The sequence below is a fragment of the Rhincodon typus genome, chromosome 48 (genome assembly GCF_021869965.1).
Source record: "Rhincodon typus isolate 14 chromosome 48, sRhiTyp1.1, whole genome shotgun sequence".
Taxonomy (NCBI): domain Eukaryota; kingdom Metazoa; phylum Chordata; class Chondrichthyes; order Orectolobiformes; family Rhincodontidae; genus Rhincodon; species Rhincodon typus.
Window position 1 is genome coordinate 4,483,538 of NC_063379.1, and position 13,684 is coordinate 4,497,221.

The 13,684-nt window shown below is 45.8% G+C and overlaps 1 protein-coding gene across 3 annotated transcripts in view; it reads right to left on the reverse strand.

Annotated features, from left to right (window-relative positions):
- The window catches only part of LOC109921972 (zinc finger DHHC-type palmitoyltransferase 5), a 69,149-nt gene that overhangs the window by 9,366 nt on the left and 46,099 nt on the right, over positions 1 to 13,684 (reverse strand). For all 3 annotated transcript variants that reach the window (XM_048620720.1, XM_048620722.1, XM_048620721.1), the window contains 5 exons: positions 13,307 to 13,398; positions 12,424 to 12,556; positions 11,986 to 12,109; positions 11,345 to 11,463; positions 983 to 1,887 (listed from right to left, as the gene is read on the reverse strand). In XM_048620720.1, coding sequence (XP_048476677.1) covers positions 983 to 1,887; positions 11,345 to 11,463; positions 11,986 to 12,109; positions 12,424 to 12,556; positions 13,307 to 13,398 — 1,373 coding nt within the window. The remainder of the gene's footprint in view (positions 1 to 982; positions 1,888 to 11,344; positions 11,464 to 11,985; positions 12,110 to 12,423; positions 12,557 to 13,306; positions 13,399 to 13,684) is intronic.

A 13,684-nucleotide genomic window follows, 5' to 3' on the forward strand; every position in this document is an offset into this window, starting at 1 on the left:
CCCTCACCCCCATCCCAGGCCCTAAGAAGACCTTCCACATCAAACAGATGTTCACCTGCACATCTGCTAATGTGGTATACTGTATCCACTGTTCCCGTCATGTCCTCCTCTACATCGGGGAAACCAAGCGGAGGCTTGGGGACCGCTTTGCGGAATACCTTCGCTCGGTTCGCAACAAACAACTGCACCTCCCAGTCGCGATCCATTTTAACTCCCCCTCCCACTCCTTGGACGACATGTCCATCCTGAGCCTCCTGCATTGCCACAATGATGCCACCCGAAAGCTGCAGGAACAGCATCTCATATTTCGCTTGAGAACCCGGCAGCCCAAGGGTATCAGTGTGGACTTCACAAGCTTCAAAATCTCCCCTCCTCCAACCGCATCCCAAAACCAGCCCAGCTCGTCCCCACCTCTCTAACCATTCCTCCCACCCCCATCTCCTACCCACTAACCTCATCCGGTCCCCTTGACCTGTCCGTCCTCCCTGGACTGACCTATCCCCTCCCTAACTCCCCACCTACATTCACCTTTACTGGCTCCAACCCCGCCTCTTTGACCTGTCTGTCTCCTCTCCACCTATCTTCTCCTCTATCCATCTTCTATCCGCCTCCCCCTCTCTCCCTATTTATTTCAGAATCCCCTTCCCCTCCCCCATTTCTGAACAAGGGTCTCAACCCAAAACGTCAGCTTTCCTACTCCTCTAATGCTGCCTGGCCTGCTGTGTTCATCCAGCTCTACACCTTGTTATATCAGGAAAAACCCATCTGGTTCAGTAATTTCCTTTCGGATAGGAAGCTACCATCCTTTCCTGGTCTGGACTACATGTGACTCCAGACCCACAGCAATGTGGCTGACTCCTGAATGCCCCCTGGGCAATTTGGGATGGGCAATAAAATGCTGGCCTAGTCAGTGAAGCTCTCATCTCGTGAACGAACGAAAAAAAAAGTGGTGGAAACGTAGTGCAATCCAGATAGAACTTACTTGGGAGCCAATAGTGGGTGCGTTGTTGCCAATACTTCACTGGTGTCCAATGCAGCTCCATATGGAGGCCGTGCAACCACATAGGATGTTGACTTGCCCATGGCAGAAGAAGACAGGGGAGCCTCAGGTGAGCACATGGAGCGCACCCTGGGGGTGTGTGCACCACCCTCAGAGACCCTGGAGAAACGTGTAGGTTGACCAGGGGCTCCACCAGACTGAGAAGAGGAGGAAGAGGTCGAAGAGACTAGTGGAGACGTGGTTCGCTGGGTTGGACTTTTAAGGCCAGGTGAGCGCCTGGTGTCATCAGAGGACATACTGATCCGGGCATGATGCTGGTGATGGTGGGCAGTGACAGCGGGCGTCTCGTCTGTTCGCAGCAGCTTTTCCCGCTCCTGTCGCGACCGGCTATCGGAAGAGGAGATGGCTGGAGGGTCCCTGGGACAGTGGGGAGGGGCTCCATATGCACCAGGGGCTAGCGGGTAGCGGTGGAGGTCCGCCTCCCTTTGCTGAGCAATCTTGGCTGACATAAAGGGTGAATGGTAGCCTGTTGGCTCAGGACCTGGCACTGGGCAGGGCGACTCCACTTCTGGGCTACCTGAGGGGGTGGCCAAGCTGTCATAGGACATGCTTCCATTACGGGTCTGGTTGGCCAAGCTCTTATAAGAGGTAGAGGTGGTTCCCTCAGAGCGAATGGACTGCAGATGGCTCATCTCAAAGCCTCCACCATGAGCTGACTTCAGACTGGACGAGCGCGAGCCATTGGAAGCGGGCTCAAACTGGAAGCTCTTATAGATGGTTGGTGAACGGCATGCATCCGACTCCAGGTTGGGCTCCGATTTGTAGCTCTGACTCCTGCTGCTCTCATCAATAGGCAAAGGTTCTTTCATGGTTTCACCTCTGGAAATCTAGGGGCACCAAAAAAAAGGAAATTTATCAAAGTAACATTATTGCTTTTCATGTAACATTTTCAGAAAATTATGAGAGTGGCATCAAGGATGAGGCACTTCAGTGTATGTAGGGAAACCACAGAAGCTAGGACTGTTTTCCTCAGAGCAGAGGAGGAAAAGGGCATTACTGATCAGAATGACAGTAGGATTATGCCTAACTGGGCAGCAGCACCACCTTCAGCAGAGCTTTCAAGAGGCAATTACAGAAATAATTTAAGAACAAAAATCTGCAACAGGAAAATAACATGGAGCTTGGAATGAATTATTAAAATTGGGGATACTCAAGAGATCAAAATTAGAAGAATGCAGAGATCTTGCAGTGTTGTAGAAGCTGGAGATTACAGGTACATGTGGGTTATAGGAGCTAGAAACGGTCATAGAGTTAGGGAGAGGTGTAGAGACGTGAGAAGGTGACCCTAACCCACCCAAACTGCACATCCCTGGACACTACGAACAATTTAGCATGGCCAAACGACCTAACCAGTATATCTTTGGACTGTGGGAGGAACCCAATGTAGACATGGGGAGAACGTGCAAACTCCACACAGATATTTGCTAGAGGGTGGAATCAACCCAGGGTCTCTGGCACTGCAAGGCAGCAGCGCTAACCACTGTGCCACCATGCTGCCCCTGACAGGAGGGATTTACTGAGTGGGTGGGTTGGCAGGGCTGTGGGGGTTAGAGACAGGGAGGTTTGTACAGACTAGAGAAAGTCCTAGAGATGGGGATGATTATAGGAGCTGCACAGGAAATTACACAGATAGAGGGTTTTAGGTGCTGCAACATTAGGCCTGATATTACAGGTTGGAGGGTGATAGAGATCTGGAAGGCTGTATTGTACTGACAAGTATCCAATGCCTCTGTCCATTTCTTGGTACCATGTGGAGTGAATTGAATTGGCTGAAGACTGGGATCTGTGATTCTGGGAACTTCTAAATGAAGCAGAGATGAATCATCTGCTCAAAAATTACGGCTGAAGTCTGTTTCAATTGTTTCAGCCTTAGCGTTTGCACTTGCGCGGTGCTCCTGCAGCATTCAAGATGAAGTAATTTGTTGAGCCTCTTCCTTGCTCATAGTGGAAACAATGCTATGTGGCTTCACAAGATTTAAGTCAATGTTGAGGAGTCCCTGGGCAACATTCGACTGTATGCCACTGTGCTGCCACCTCTGATGGGTCTGTCCTGATGAGGAGTCAGGACATACTCAGAGATGGTAGGGTTGCTGCCCGAGATATTGTCTGTAAGGTGCAATTCTGAGAACATGACTGCATCAGGCAGTTTCTTAATTAGGAGAGGCTATGACCTAGTGCTATTATTGCTCGACTATTAATCCAGAAATGCAGCTACTATTCTGGGGACCTGGTTTGATCCCCACCATGGTAAATGGTTGAATTTGAATTCATTAAAATAAAATATGGTGTTAAAAATCCACCAAAAACCACAAAACCAGTGCTGATTTTTCGAAAAACTCATTTGATTCACTAATATCCTTCACGGAAGGGAATCTGCCATCTTCAGCCAGTCTGGCCTAAATGTGACTCGAGACCAACAGCAATGTGGTCGATTCTCAAATGCCCTCTAAAATGGCTGAGCAAGCCATGGCACTCCATTGTATCAATCACTACAAAGTCTGAACAAAGAAATTAACCTGGATGGATCATCTGGCATCGATCTAGGCAGAAGTTACAATGGCAAAAGCCTGCAAAGTCCTCCTTGTTGGAGTGTTGTCTCACAGATTAGTCAAGCATCATCCTGATGTAGTCATACCTACGGATGCATAGCTTATAGACAATGTCCCAGACACTACCATTACCATCTCACCAGCAGAGCAGACCCAACAGAGATGGTGGTACAGTGATATACAATTAGGAGTTGCCTAGGGAGTCCTCAACATTGGCTCTGGACAACAAAACCTCCTGCTGATCACCAAATACCATCTTCCTTTGGATGATGAATCAGTACTCTTCCATTTTGAAGAACATTTAGAGGAAGCATTGGAGGGTCGTGTGGGTGCAGAATGTACTCTGGGTGAGGGATTTCAACATCCACCACCAAGAGTGGCTTGGCAGCATCACTACTAATCGAGCCATTCAGGTCCTAAAGTAATTAACCACTAGATTGGATCCGCGACAGGTAGCAAGGGAACCAAAAAGGAAAAGCATTCTTGACCCCATCCTCAAGAAACTGCGGGCTCATCTGCCCATAACAGTATTGGCAAGAGTGACCACTGCATGTCGATTGTATATTCCACCTTCGCATTGAGAATATCTTGTAAAGTGTCATGTAGCACTACCACCGTGCTAAATGGGGCAGCCTTCAAACAAATCTCACAACTGAAGACTTGGCACCCATGAGGCACCGTGACCCATCAACAGAAGCAGAACAGTACTCCAACACAATGTGCAACCTCATGGCATAGCATTTCCTCTACTCTACCATTACCTAAAAATGGGGTGTCAACCTGGTAAAGCCATCAAACAGGACTATTTGCATGCCAATCAGTATAAGAAGCAAATGATGAACCGAGCCGAGTGATGCGACAACCAAAGGATCAGGGCCAAGCTCTGCAGTCTTGCCACATCCAGTCATAAATGGTGGTGGACAATTAAACAACTCACTGGAGGATGTCATACCACAGATGTGCCCATCTTCAATGATAAACAGCCCAGCACATTAGCACAAAAGATAAGGCTGAAGCAGTTCCAACAATCTTCAGCCAGAAGTGCCGAGTGGGTAATCCATCTCAGCCTCGTCCAGCAGTCCCCAGATACCAGCCTTCAGTCAATTTGGTTCATTCCATGTAACATCAAGAAACGGTTGAAGACACTGGATACTGCAAAGGCTATGCAACCTGACAACATTCCGACAATAGTACTAAATACCTGTGCTCCAGAACTTGCCAAGTTCTTCCGGTACAGTTACAAGAATGGTATTTACCCGACAATGTGGGAAGTTGCCCAGGCATGTCCTGTATACAAAAAGCAGGACAAATTCAACCCGGCCAATTACCGCCTCATTTGTCTACTCTCGGGCATCAGTAAAGTGATGGAATGGGTCAGCAATAGTGCTATCAAGCAGCACCTGGTTAGCAACAACACACTCAAAAGATGCTCAGTCTGGGTTCCACCAAGACCATTCAGCTCCTGACCTCAATATACCTTTAGTTCAAACATGGACAAAAGAGCTGAATTCCAGACCTGAGGTGAGTGTGACAGTCCTTGACATCAAGGCTGCATTTGACTATGTGTGGCATCAAGGAGCCCTTGCAAAAAAAAAACAAAAAAAAAACTGGAATCAATGGGAATCCGGGGTAAATTCTCCACTGATTGGAATCATAACTCACGCATAAGAACGTAGATGTGGTTGTTGGAAGTCAGTCATCTCAGCTCTAGGACATCGCCTTAGGACTAATCGCATTCAGCTGCTTCAATGACCTTTCCTCCATCACAAGGTCAGAAATAGGATATTGGCTGACAATTGCACAATGTTCAGCACCATTTGAGGACTCAAACAGAAGCAGTCCAAGCTCATTGCAACAAGTTCTGGACAATATTCAGACTTGGGCCAAGTGGCAAGTAACATTCGTACCACACAAATGCCACGCAAGGCCCTTCTCCAACAAAAGACAATCTAACCAGCACCCCATGACATTCAATCTCGTTACCACTATCAACATCCTCAAGGTTACCACTGACCAGAAACTCAACTGGATGAGTCATATAAATAGTGGTTACAACAGCAGGTCAGAGGCTAGGAATACTGCAGAAAGTAACTCATCTCCTGACTTCCCAAAGCCTGTCCACTACTTACAAAGCACAAGTCAGGAATGTGATGGAATACTCCCCCATCTGCCTGGATGAGTGCAGCTCCAACAACACTCAAGAAGCTTGTCACCATCCAGGACAAGGCAGCCTGCTTGATTGGCCCCACATGCACAATGCCCACAAACATCTATTACTCAGTCGCAGCAGTGTGTACGATCTACAAGATGCACTGCAGAAATTCACCAAAGATCCTCAGGCAGCACCTTTCAAACCCAAGAACACTTTCATCTAGAAGGACAAGGGCAGCAGGTGTATGGGAATGTCACCACCTACAAATTTCCATCCAAGCCACTCACCATCCTGACTTGGAAACAGAGCGTTGTTCCTTCACTGTTGCTGTGTCAAAATCCTGGAATTTCCCCCTGAACAGCATTGTAGGTCTACCTAAATGGACTGCAGTGGTTCAAGGTGGCAGCCCAACACCACCTTTTCAAGGGCTACTAGGGACGAGCAATAAACACTGGCCAGCCAACAAGGCCCACATCAGAGTGAAAAAAGAGTTGCAGGACAGCTTCCCAAATTTGGCACTAGCTCCTTGGTTTTGGTTTGGAAAGTTTGCAGGATTGACAGACAAATTTGAGCTGTCATTTCTGGTATCCATGTTGATGCTAGGTGGTCTGTTCTATTTAATTCCTTAGAGACTTTGGAGCAATTCCAGACATCCGAGTGTCTTCTTTGGTCATTTCAGAGGGCAACAGAGTCAACCACACTGCTGTGGTGCTACAGCCACTCTTAGGCCAAACCAGGAAACGATGGCAGATTTCCCTCTTGAAGGACATAAGTTTTACATTGAAACACAGAAAACAGGAACTTGAGTGAGCTGTTCAGCCCTTTGAGCTCACTCTGGCTTTTAATACAAATATGGTTAAACTGACTCAGTACCCTGATCCTACTTTTGCCCCATAACTTTTGATCCCTTGAACTGAAAGAACAATATGTAATTTCATCCACTTTGTGGCAAAGAATTCCACATCCTTCGTTTCAGTCTTAAATGGCCTACCTTGTATCCTAAAACTGTGACCCCTTGTTCTGGACTTGCCAGTCATTGAGAACATCCTTCTTGTATTTACTCTGTCTCTTCCAGTTTAATTTTATGAGTTTCTATAAGATCCCTCCACGTTCTTCCTCAAACTTGAGTGAACTCGATCTAGATTCTTTGTACATCAGTCCTGCTGTTCCATGAATCAGTCTGGTAAATCTGTGTAAGCCTCCCTTCATAGCCAGAACATGCTTCCTCAGATAAGGAGGCCAAAACTGCACATGATACTGTAGGCACAGTCGCACCAAGGCCCTGTACAGCTGCAGCAAGACATCCTTGCTCTTGTACTCAAATCTTCTCACTTTGAAGGACAAAACATTTGCCTTCTTCACCACCCGCTGGATCTGCATGCTTACTTTCAGTTACTCAGCGATAGCAATAAGTGCAGATGTTGGAGCCAGAGTCAATACAGTGCGGAGCTGGAGGAACACAGCAGATCAGGCAGCATCAGAGGAGCAGGAGAGTAGACGTTTCGGGTTTACACCCTTCAGTGATTAGGGCACAAGGACACCCCGAACTTGTTGCATCTTCCCCCTTTTCCAATCTATAGTCATTCAGATCATAATCAGGCTTTCCACTTTTGATGACAATTTCATAACCTATCCACATTATAAATCATCTCACATGCATTTCCCCACTCACTCAACTTGTCAAATGACACTGAAGCATCTTTGCATCTTCCTCACTCTTCACACTCCCACTAGCCTTTGTTGTCATGGAGTTGTATAGCAGGGAAACAGACCCTTCAGTCCAACTCATCCATACCAACCAGATATCCTAAATTAATCTGCCAGCAATTTGCCCATACCCCTCTAAACCCTGCCTATTCATGTCCCCATCCAGATGCCTTTTAAATGGTGTAATTGTACCAGCCTCCACCACTTCCTCTGGCAGTTCATTCCGTACACACACCGCCCTGTGTGTGTGAAAAAGTTGCCCCATAGGACCCTTTTAAATCTTGCCCCTCTTACCTTAAACCTATGCCCCTCTAGTTTTGGACTTACCTACCCTGGGGAAAAGACCTTGACTGTTAACCCTATCCATGCCCCTCATGATTTTAAAAATCTAAGGACATGCTCAGCCTCCAACACTCCAGGGAAAATAGTCCTAGCCTATTCAGCCTCTCCTCATAGCTCAAACCCTCTAACCCAGCAACATCCTTCTAAATCTTTCCTGAACCCTTTAAGTTTAACAGTATTTTTCCTGTAGCAGGATGACCAGAATTGAATTGAGTATTCCAACAGCCACAATATATCCCAATTCCTATGCTCAACGCACTGACCAATGAAGGCAAATGTACCAAATGCTTTCTTCATTATCCTTTCTACCTGTGACTCCACTTTCAAAGAACATTCTTTCACCGAAGGTCTCTGTTTGGCAACAGGTCCTACCACCCTAACATTAAGTGTACAAATCCTGCCTTGATTTGCCTTACCAAAATGCAAGACATCACATTTATTTAAATTAAATTCCATCTACCACGCCTCGGCCCGTTTGTCCCATTGAACTCAGTTAACCTTCTTCGGTGTCTACTGCAACACCAATTTTGGTGTCATCTGCAAACTCATTGACCATTCCTCTCATTCACATTCAAATCATTTATATAAATGACAAAAAGCAATGGACTCAGCAGTGATCCTTGCTGGTCACAGGCTTCCAATCTTGTGAAACAACCCACCTCCACTACCCTCTATCACTTACCTTCAAGCCAATTTTGTATCCAAATGGCTAGTTCCCCCTATATTCCATGTGATCTAACCTTGCTAATCAGTAACTCTGTTGAACATCTTACTGAAGTCCATATAGAAAAACGTCTACACTCTGCCTTCAATCATCTGCATCACTTCTTCAAAAAAAAAACCTCAAGTTAGTGAGACACTATTTCCAATGCACAAAGGCATGTTGACAATCCCTAATCAGTCCTTGCCTTTTCAAATACATGTATATCCTGTACCTTAGAATCCCTTCCAAAAACTTACCCACTGCTGATGTCAGGCTCACTGGGCTATGGTTCCCTGGCTTTTCCTTATCACCTTTCTGAAATAACACCACCACATTTGCCACCCTCCAGTCTTCCAGCACCTCACCTGTGACTATCAATGATACAAATATCTTAGCAGGGGCCTAACAATCATCACCCGAGCTTCCCACAGCTTCTGGGCTACACCTGATCAGGTCCTGGAGATTTATTCATCTTTATGTATTTAAGACATTCAGCACCGCCTGCTTTAATCTGGACACTTGTCAAGGTATCACTATTTCTGTTTCCCATATCCTTCTTCACTGTAAACACGGATGCAAAATAATTGTTTAGTATCTTATCCATCTCCTGCGGTTTATGTATACATGGCCTCGTTGATCTTTAAAGGGGCTCCATTCTCTCCCTAGTTACTCGTTTGTCCTTAATGTATTTGTAGAATCTCTTTGGATTCTTCTTAACCCTATTTGCCAAAGCTCTCTCATGTCCCCTTTTTTCCCTCTTCTAATTTTCCTCATCGGTATACTCCAATCGCCCTTATACTCCTCTAGGGATTCACTCGATCCCAGCTGTCCATACCTGACACATACTTCCTTCTTTTTCTTGACCAGAACTTCAATGTCTCAAGTCATCCAGCATTCCCTACACCTACCAGCCTTGCCCTTCACCCTAACAGGAACATACTGCCTCTGGACTCTCCTTATCTCATTTTTGAAGGTCTCCCACTTTCAAACTGTCTTTTTACCTGTTAAAAGCCTCTCCCAAATCAACTTTTGAAAGTTCTTGCCTAATACTGTCAAAATTGACCTTATTCCAATTTAGAATTTTAACTTTTAGATCTGGTCTATCCTTTTCCATCACTACTTTAAAACTAATAGAATTATGACCACTGGCCCCAAAGTACTCCCCACTGATGCCTCATTAACTTGCCCTTTCCCGAGGTCCGGTTTTGCTCATTCTCTCATAGGTACATCGAAATACTGAAGAAGAAAATTTTCTTGTACACACAAATTCCTCTCCACCCAAGCCCTTAACATTATGGCAGCCCCAGTCTATGCTTGGAGATGTTAAAATCCCAAACTATTGCAACCCTATTATTCTTACAGGATATTGGAGATCTCCTTAAAAATTTGCTTCCCAATCTCCTGTTGACTACTGGGAAGCCAAATATGCCTAAGCAATCCCAATAAGGTGATCATCCCTTTCTTATTCCTCAGTTCCAGCCAAATAACTTCACTGAACATGCTCCCACAAATATCCTAAGTACAGTTGTAATTTTATTCCTAAACAAAGATGCCACTCCCCTTCCTCTCTTTTCCCCACTTTCTCTCCTTCCTGTAGCAAGTATAATAGGGAACATTAAGCTGCCAGCCTTGCCCTTCCCTGAGACACGTTTCTGTAATAGCTGTGATATCCCAGTCCTATGCTTCCAACCATGCCAGGAGTTCATCTGCCTTACCCATCAGGTCTCTTGCATTGAAATAAATGCAGTTAAATTTATCAGTCTTAGTTCATTTTCTGCCTTGCTCTTGCCTGCCTTGACAATTTAACTTGTTCCTCTCTCAACTGTACCAGCCTCAGACTGCTCTCCGAGTCCCACCAACCCACTCTCCATTTCCCATCTGCCAGCTAGTTCTTTATCCATTTCAATACTATTCTTCAAATCCCATGTACATTTTAAATGCTAATATCTTATGTGAGGTCTTATTGAATGCCATCTGAAAAGTGTCATTTGATTTTTAGTTCTAGATTGTGTGTGTTGAATTCAAATTCTGTTCACATCTCTTGCTCAGGTGCCATGGTGGGATTCAAAACCAAGTCCCCAGAGCATTATCTGGGTCTCTGGATTACTAGTGCAGAAACAACAATACTATGCCATTCCCTTCCCTGCCAAAATTGGGCCACAGAAAAGGAGCAATAAAGTTTTGAAAGGATAACAGGTTGTAACTATCATGAAAATATAAAAGAAACTGGAATTCTTTTCCCCCGCAAAATAAAGCAGAGGGTGATCTGTGCATTAAAATTTTATATTAGGAAAGGGTTTGATCAGGTAGAAAAGATGTTTCAGTTTGAGAGAGATAGCTGTATTAGGAGCCTTCAAATGTAAGATTGTCACAAATAAATACTTGAAACACAAGCTCTGGCAGATCTGGAGGGAAAGATAACAGTGGAAGAGAGAATAACTGATCTCAGAGTCAGCATAGGTACGATGAGCAGGATATGAAATCCAATTAGCAATTCACAAGAAACTTTATCACCCAGAGAGTGGGGAGAATGCAGAACTCTTTCCCACAGGAAATGGCCAAGACAAAGGGTCCTGGTGTGTTTAAGGAAGCTAGATAAACCATAAAAGGGGAAAAGAATCAAAGATATGTCAATGAGAGTGAGTTGTAGTGAGGAGATGCAGGGTGGATTTGTCAGGTGGGTTGGGGGAAGGGGTGGTGGTGGTGGTGGTAGTAGTAGTAAAGTGGGAATGGAAGATGAACACGAACAGCATAAACATTACCACAGAGCAGGAGACCCAATGCAGTTCAAAAGTGACAAGCTAGTGGCTGCAGGATGGGAGAAAACATACCTTTTCACTGGTGGAGTGCGTGAGCACAGCATGGTTGCGCCCTGGGCTGTTGTAAGCTGGCCTGTACTTGTACATAGTGGGTGTCGGTGGGTTGTCCATTCTGTTCAGCAAGTTACTCTCTGCACCAGGATAGCAGTGGGAGAAAGATGGGGAAGAGATTAAAAATACTCTGGTCAATGGTGAGCTGTGAGGGAAAGCTCACATGCATCTGCCTCTAAGAACAGCAGTGGCACCAATTTATATATGTGCGGTTAAAAATCCAATTCCTGGTGCAACCCTGGATGCCCTTTTCCACCCTCACCTAACCTTTCACAACATCTACCCCCCTCGCAGACTGATCCATTCAGAACACCAAAATCAACTGGCCCTCAGTGCCATAAATTATATCCTGACACTCAGGGCAGCGAGATGCCAGAGTGGGAGCCAGAAAATGTTACCGTCAGCTGTTCAACACTTCCTCCTGTGCACGTCTCCCAGAATGATAAACGTGGCTGCACATAAGCAGGGTGAAGGCAGAGGCAGTCCCAGGATTCAGCCCCTCCAAACACATGCGAGATTCCCTAAACTTTGTCCCCTTATTATGTGAAAAGTGCAGCATGCACACTCGACACCACGGGGTGTAAAGGGGATTGTCCACTCACCCTCGTTTGTTGCCAGAGACAAGTGTGCCCTGAGGCCTGAGTAACGGTGTAAATCAGGTTTAGGTGGAGGAGGGGGTTCAGCATCAGCTGACTGGCTTTCCATAACTTCCAGACTTCCTTTGGACTGTAAAGGAGAACAGAAACCGAGAGTTATTTCACCAAAATTGAAGTGTTAAACATCGACTCAACAAAATGATCTTAAAGCGGTAGTGGCAATCTCTGTTAGTTTTGTGGTACTTGCCAATATCACCACGTTGTCCTTCATCTCAGTGCCAGCCCTCACTCCACTGTCACATGCCAGCACCCAAGTCAACCCATGCCATTCTCCCTGATATCCCATGCCCCAGTGTCACTCCATCACATGCATCAGATTCCAGAGTCACAAGCTGACAAAGTGGTTCCTCCCCTCCTCTATATCAGCTTGCCCGATATGCTTACCCGTGTTCTCTTGAGATTTGTTTGAATGCCATTGTCCATCAGCTTCATGGTGACCTCAGTGTCCGAAACCAAGGGACGCAAGAAGGGAGTCTGGACAGGAGTAATGAACTCCCTCCTCTCTCGGCTGATGTACCTGAATGAATGTAAAAAGGTAAGGGTAAAGTCTCCATAGCCCTAGCAGACCATTGGGTTGCTCTCTCCTTAAACAGATGACAGGTGGTGGTTTAACCTGAGGGTCACCACGCCTCAGGTGATGGGAGAGGTTGAGGAGGAGTATCCTTCATGATAACCTCACCTGATGTGGGAATTAAACCCACTTTGTTGGCATTATTCAGTATCACAAGCCAAGCCAACTGGTCAAACCAACCCCATCCCGAAGGAACGGCCTCAAAATGGAAACATTGGCTTCAGTGGAGAATCTCACTGCACTGTGGAGATCAGGTTGGTGCACTATCAAAGGGTCAGCCCTGAGGAGGTGCCGCACTGTCAGAGGGTCTGTACTGAGGGGGCGCTCTCATGCTGGGCAGTCAATACCGAGGCAGCAGTACTCTGGCAGAGCATCAATAATAATGCAGCACTGCTGCAGGTGCCATCTTTTGGCATGAGACATTAAACTTCCTATCCTTTCCAGTGGATGTAAAGATGGTTAACTCATGCTGCTTCTCCTATAATACATTCAAAACCTGCAGAGTGCACTGGGAGAGTCCTGAATATATGTTCGGCACCATAAAAATACAAGTCATTTTTTTACGTGCGGAATACAAACTATGTATTTGGTAGTAATTTGATAGAGCACAGCAGGTTTTAGTGAGGTGGAATAGTGAACTTGAACAGAGGGTTAGTAGATTCTGGGGGAAAAAGAGACACCATAGCAGTTTCTTACCTGGGTGATTGTGAGCTGCAGAGGACATATGAGATATTCATCCAACAGCCCTGTGTGAAGGGATTCACTCCACCTCGGAATTTCCCTGTAACCTAAAAGAAGGGAAAGGCATTTTGTTGTGGAAACATGCACAGATAAATCAGACAAAATGAACTGGACTTCTGGGACAGTTGTGACCCCTCAACTCTTGTCCATTTGGTTTCTCTCCACTTCCCCATCATTACTTGGTCTTCTGTTACAATGGACTGGATTAATCCCAAACCCGGCCTCTTTCCAAAATGCCTCCTCTTCATTAGACCATAAATCCTGCTGCTTCCACAGTGCAGAAAGAGCACACAACAGAAAAAAAAGTGACCAAGAACGCATACACCAAAACCC